The sequence below is a fragment of the Coffea arabica genome, chromosome 10c, assembly GCF_036785885.1.
Source record: "Coffea arabica cultivar ET-39 chromosome 10c, Coffea Arabica ET-39 HiFi, whole genome shotgun sequence".
In the NCBI taxonomy this organism is placed as follows: Eukaryota; Viridiplantae; Streptophyta; class Magnoliopsida; order Gentianales; family Rubiaceae; genus Coffea; species Coffea arabica.
In genome coordinates, this window is record NC_092329.1 from 20,343,568 (window position 1) to 20,350,483 (window position 6,916).

The window sequence follows — 6,916 nt, forward strand, 5'->3', positions numbered from 1 at the left end:
ATAGGGTTTCCTACTTTGTAGCCGCCTCTTGCTTTTGTTTCTTGATTGTGATTTGTGCCAACTGCCCAGCCGACCTTTGATGCCTATTTTATAGTATTTCCAGCCAATAAAAACGTGGTTTACAAGTCCCAAGAGTCCTAATCAGTTTTGGATTCCACTTGGTAGTTAACTCCTAAAATTAGCTACTAGTCACAAACCAAACTTTCCTTTTTTATTTCTTTTGGTTTCTTTTCTTTTTTTTTTTTTTTTTTTTTAGGCGGACAGCTTAGGGTGTTTTTCCAGCATATTATACATCTCATTTTGTGTCTTACCATCAGTCCAACAAGCTTCCAAAACTCACAGCCTTCATCCGCCACACTTGGGTGTAATTTGGTTCAAGTTTGATTGAATTTCTTCAAGAAAATTCTGATTTCTTCAAGAAAAGCAATCTAGTGACTTGAGAAGTGTTTGGTGAGATCATTAGAGTGTTTTAATACACTTGAGTGAAACACGAGTGTGAGTGATATACTAAGGGAGTGAGTGAGGTGTTATTTCCCCTAACTCTATTTTTGCAGGAATACCTCAACATGTCCGAAGGGAAGGAAACTACTCCTTTTGATATTAAACTTGTGATGGAAGCTATGACTGATAAATTGCTCAAGCTAATGAAACAGGAATTAGAACCATTGCATGAGAGGATGGATAGTCTCGAACACTCCCAAACCAATTCTAAGTCCCGGAGACACAAAGCACCAACCCGTGACTATGAAAGTTCCAACTCCGAGGAGGAATATGGGTCGAGGACATGGAAGAATAAACACCGTAAAGCTGGTGTGGATCCAATCAAAGGCGTTAAAATGCAATTGCCTACTTTCCAAGGCAAATCCGACCCCGATGTCTATTTGGAATGGGAGAAACGAGTGGAGTTGATCTTTGATTGCAATGATTACACTGAAGAGCAGCAAATGAGACTTGCAGTCATGCAATTCACCGACTACGCCATAGTGTGGTGGGATCAAATCACTACTAGTAGAAGGCGAAGTGGTGAATACCCTATCACTACATGGACCGAATTGAGAGGTGTCATGAAGAAACGCTTTGTTCCTAGTCACTACCACCGTGACTTGTACCTCAAACTTCAAAATTTAACACAAGGAGCCAAAAGCGTGGAGGACTATCATAAGGAGATGGAGATAGCCATGTTAAGGGCCGACATTGTCGAGGACCGGGAAGCTACTATGGCACGATTTTTAAGTGGATTGAGGCCTGAAATAGCGGATCAAGTGGAGATGCACCATTATGTGGACCTCCATGATATGCTAGACAAGGCTATTAAGATTGAAAGGAGGCTCAAGAGGAGGGGTCCAATTCGACAAAATTCCAACTTTCAAGTTGGAAATTGGAGGAACCAACCCTTCAAGAGGGAAGTCAGCCCCTCTAGTGCATTCCCCTTGGCCAAACAAGGTGGGACAACCAAGGAGTCTCTAAGGCCGAATGCACCTCCCTCAAAACCACCCTCAAGGGGCGATGGTAGGCCTACTCATGAGGTAAGCAAAGTTCGATACCGAGACACTAAGTGTTTTAAGTGTCAAGGGTTTGGACATATTGCTTCCCAATGCCCAAATCAAAGGGTTATGCTTATACTACCCAATGGGGAAGTACAAACGGATGAGGAGGAAGAGTGTGAGGACATGCCTCCCTTGGTTGAGGATGAAGAGGAATTTGAGGAGATACCAGCTCATGGTAAAGTTGGTATGGTTGCAAGGCGAGCTCTAACTGCTCAAGCTAGTAGAGATGACCTTCAACGAGAGAACATATTTTACTCAAGGTGTCATGTGATGGACAAGCTTTGTAGCTTGGTAATTGACCCAGGGAGCTGTACCAATGTTGCTAGTGCACTCATGGTGGAACGATTGAGCATGCCAACAAGTGATCACCCCCGACCTTACAAACTACAATGGCTGAATAATAGTGGTGAGGTACGTGTTCATAAGCAAGTTTTAATTAATTTTGCCATTGGTAGATATAAAGATGATGTTTTATGTGATGTTGTGCCTATGCAAGCTACTCATATTATTTTAGGAAGGCCATGGCAATTTGATAAAAGGGTCATTTTTGATGGATTCTTGAATAAGTATTCCTTTGTGCATAATACTAAAAAGATCACACTTGCACCTCTTACACCTCAACAAGTGCATGAGGACCAAATTGGGTTGCAAAAGGAATATGACATGCATTGTGACAATAAAAAGAAAAATTTGCATGAAACAAAGAGCAAAATGGCCGAACCATCTTCTCATAAAATTGACATTTCACATTCGGTCATTGAAGGGAAAAAGGAGAGAAAATCCATCATGCTTGCTAGAACTAGAGATGTACGAAAGGCTTTGCACTCTAACCAGATTTTGCTTATCTTGTTTTGTAAAGAGTCTTTGCTCACTAATGAACTTGGTGCTTCTTTGCCTAGTGCTATTGCTGACCTTTTACAGGAGTACCAAGACGTATTTCCTGAGGATATACCTAATGGGTTGCCACCTTTGAGGGGAATAGAACATCAAATTGATTTCATTCCTGGCTCTTCCCTTCCTAATAAGGCACCATATAGGACTAATCCGGAGGAAACTAAGGAGCAACAAAGGCAAGTAGAGGACTTGCTTGGTAAGGGCTGGATTCAAGAGAGTTTAAGTCCTTGTGCTGTACCTGTCCTACTTGTGCCAAAGAAAGATGGAGGATGGAGGATGTGCACCGATTGTAGAGCCATAAATGCCATAACGGTAAAGTATCGCCATCCCATACCTCGATTAGATGACATGCTTGATGAGTTACATGGTGCTATTATATTTACTAAGATTGACTTGAAGAGTGGTTATCACCAAATACGCATGAAAGAAGGGGATGAGTGGAAAACAGCATTTAAAACAAAACATGGTCTGTATGAATGGTTGGTCATGCCTTTTGGCTTAACTAATGCACCTAGTACCTTCATGAGGTTAATGAACCATGTTTTGCGTTCTTTTATTGGTAAATTTGTGGTAGTCTACTTTGATGACATATTGATCTATAGTAAGAGTACAGAAGAGCATGTTGTGCATGTACGAATGGTCTTAGATGCACTTCGAAAGGCGAGCCTCTATGCTAACCTTAAGAAGTGTACTTTTTGCACTAATCAACTTGTCTTCCTAGGTTATGTTGTGAGTGACCAGGGAATACGAGTTGACCAAGAAAAGGTGAAGGCCATAAATGAATGGCCAATACCAACCAGTGTAAGTGAGGTAAGGAGTTTCCATGGCTTGGCAAGCTTCTATAGACGCTTTGTCAAGGATTTCAGCACCATTGCTGCCCCACTTACAGCCATTATCAAGAAAAATGTGCCATTCCAATGGGAAGAAGAACAAGCTAAGTCTTTCCAATTACTTAAACACAAGCTCACACATGCACCTGTATTAAGTTTACCTAATTTTGACAAGGCTTTTGAAGTAGAGTGTGATGCTTCTGGTATAGGTATTGGAGCTGTGCTCATTCAAGAGGGGAAACCAGTGGCCTACTTTAGTGAGAAGTTGACTGGTGCCTCGTTGAACTACTCTACTTATGACAAAGAATTGATGGCCTTGGTGCGAGCTCTCCAAACTTGGCAACACTACCTCAGACCTCGGGAATTCGTACTCCACACTGATCATGAATCGCTCAAACACATCAAATCACAAACCAAATTGAGCAAAAGGCATGCGAGGTGGGTGGCTTTCATTGATAGTTTTGTGTTTGTCATCAAATATAAGGTTGGAAAGACTAATGTAGTGGCTGATGCACTTTCTAGAAGGTATACACTAATCACTACACTAGACACTAAGTTGCTTGGCTTTGAGTTCATTAAGGATTTATATGCAGCTGACCTAGACTTTGGTGAGATTTTCACAACCTTGCCACGAGTTACTCGTGAGCATTATTCTATGTCGCAGGGGTTCTTGTACTACAAAGGCAAACTATGTATCCCAATGTGCTCCATGCGACTTTTATTGGTTAGAGAGGCTCATGGTGGAGGCCTCATGGGACATTTTGGAGTGGCGAAGACCTTGTCAATTCTCCAAGAGCATTTCTACTGGCCTCGCATGAAGAGGGACGTCGAGAGGCATACACAAAGGTGTGTCACTTGTCACCAAGCAAAATCAAAGGTACATCCTTATGGACTCTACACTCCTTTACCCATCCCACATGAACCTTGGGTAGATTTGTCTATGGACTTTGTACTTGGATTACCTAGAACTAGACAAGGGCATGATTCCATTTATGTGGTAGTTGATCGTTTCTCAAAGATGGCTCACTTCATTCCTTGCCATAAAACTGATGATGCTAAACATGTGGCTGATTTATTCTTTAGAGACATAGTGCGTTTACATGGGGTACCTCGTACCATTGTTTCTGATAGGGATGTAAGGTTCCTTAGCTACTTTTGGAAAACTTTGTGGTGTAAACTAGGGACTAAATTGCTTTTTTCTACTTCTAGTCACCCACAAACTGATGGACAAACTGAAGTGGTTAATCGGACTTTATCTACATTGTTGCGAGCAATTATTAAAAAGAACATTAAATCTTGGGAAGATTGCTTGCCTCATGTTGAATTTGCATATAATCGCACTGTGCATACTTCTACTCAATTTTCACCTTTTGAAATTGTTTATGGATTTAACCCTCTCACACCTTTAGACTTGTCTCCTTTACCTATTTCTGAGAGAGTTAACATAGATGGTAAGAAAAAGGCTGAGATTGTGCGGGATTTGCATACCAAAGCTAGAGCTAATATTGAGAAACGTACCCTTCAATACATTCAAAGTGCCAACAAGGGACGTCGCCAGATGGTGTTTGAACCAGGTGATTGGGTTTGGATACACATGAGAAAGGAGCGTTTTCCAAACCAAAGGCGCAACAAACTACTTCCACGGGGTGATGGACCATTTCAAGTTGTGGAGCGCATCAATGACAATGCCTACAAACTTGACCTTCCAGGTGAGTATGGAGTACATGCTACATTCAATGTGGCTGACTTGAGTCCTTTTCATGCAGATGACGAGCTTGATTTGGGGACAAATCGCCTACAAGAGGAGGGGATTGATGAGGGGCTCAAGGCTGGTCAAACACAAGTTGCCCAAGTCATTCAAGTACCAAGTGGTCCAGTCACAAGAGCTCGTGCCAAGAAGATGCGTGAATCTTTACAAGCCCTTGTGAGTACAATCCAAGGCCGCATTGGAGATGATTTAAAGATTATTGAAGGCTTGGAGAATGAAGATTCAAAACTTTACACATTGCTCCAAGTAGAAGACCCTCCAGCGCCTGTTGCTAGTTAGGCGTGTCCTCACCTAGTGGTCACGCTTAAGGAAGAGTTAAGCTAGTTCTATTATTTATCTTTTTATAGTTAAATATTAGTTAAAAGTCAGTCCATTAAACTCTTAGGGCTGGCCGAATCCTTGTCATTAATTAGTAGGGTTAGTTTAGTCAATTTTGGGGATTAGGGTTAATGCTTGTAAAGGCTATAAATAGCCTTACTTCCTCCTTGTTAAGGCACCCAGAAATTACATTATATTTGTGAGTTTATTCACTTTTCTCTTCCAAGAGAGCTTTGCTTGAATACTTGAGAGTTTTCTTGAGTTATTCAACTTGAACTTATCAACCAAGTATACACCTTGATTGTGGCGTTCTTCTATCCAGATCGTTGGTTCACTAAATCGTTAGTTGTTGGGTTGAGATTCATCTTAGTTCATCAACTCGGGGTTTAGAAGGGTCATACGTGCCGCCTTTTCAACTTGATTGTTCGTCTAGATCCGCACATTCATATCACTATTGAGGTCATGTTTGGCCTTGGTTTATGACTCGTTATCGAGTCTCATGGTATTTGTTTGCATGTTTTAGGACGTGACCGTGGTGCACAACGTTTTTTTGACGGAAGTGCATGAAACCACATTTGCGAGCTTGGTAAGACTCACTTGTGTGTTATTATATGACTTTGATACTTGAACTTGAGATGTTGAATGTTAATTGATTGAAGTGAGAGTGTACTTTATCACTCTCACTTATTGTTTCGCATGTTATTGGAAAGTTATTGGAATGTTATATGAAATGAAATACATGACTTGGTGTCGTTTGGACGAGTCTCCAACGACTACAATTGTTATCCTTGAGCTCAACCCCATTGGTAATTGATTGAATCGAGCCGGCGAGGGCTTGGTCGTGCCAATTAATGTGCCTTGGGGCAATGTTATATGGAATCTTGTAGTATGAGAGACTCTCGATTCCGGTTTACTCGAGTAATACCACAATGCAAGTGTTTGGATTTCGGGCCCGGTTGGGAAATGTTAGGTGGAAGGAATGGAAGTAAAGTGGAGTCTACGGTTGGTCATTGTTGAACATTGACGGAGAGTCAATGACGTTCGATCAAGAAATGCAAACGAGGAAAAGGGCTCTTGAGAGCCATCTGTATCCTTTTATCACCATATTTGACGTGTGCCTTTGCTTATTTTACTATATTGAATGAAAGCTTGATGCTTATATGCAATTGGTTTCGTAAGTGATAGTATCTCACTGGGCAATTAGCTCACACCGTTCCTTTTGTTTTCCTTACAGGAATATGACTCTTTTTGGAATGAATCTTGATAGATGGTTGCCGAATGAACTAGATGTATATTTTTTTTGTATGGTATATGAAGTGAAACCCTAAATGTATCTTTAGGGCCGTTTTCACTTTCAATTTGGCAAACCGTGTGTATATTCACTTTTGACAACTTTTATATGTCACTTTGGATTGTATTTGCTAAAGTTCAAGATGTGAATGTTTGTTCGATATTCGGTTGCGTTCTGACGGGTCGGTTACTATTCATGACCGACTCTGAATTTCTTTTTTTTTTATTTTGGGTTATTCTGCCCTTTTGCCTTGTTTACGCGCGTTTAT

At 41.1% G+C, this 6,916-nt stretch overlaps 1 protein-coding gene across 1 annotated transcript; it reads left to right on the plus strand.

The window, feature by feature from the left end:
* The first annotated feature begins 566 nt into the window (after positions 1-566).
* LOC140015858 (uncharacterized) lies at positions 567-5,318 on the plus strand. Its single transcript, XM_072068684.1, has 3 exons — positions 567-2,907; positions 3,481-4,411; positions 4,709-5,318. Exons 1-3 carry the CDS (start codon positions 567-569, stop codon positions 5,316-5,318), a joined length of 3,882 nt encoding a protein of 1,293 aa, XP_071924785.1.
* Positions 5,319-6,916: the final 1,598 nt, after the last annotated feature.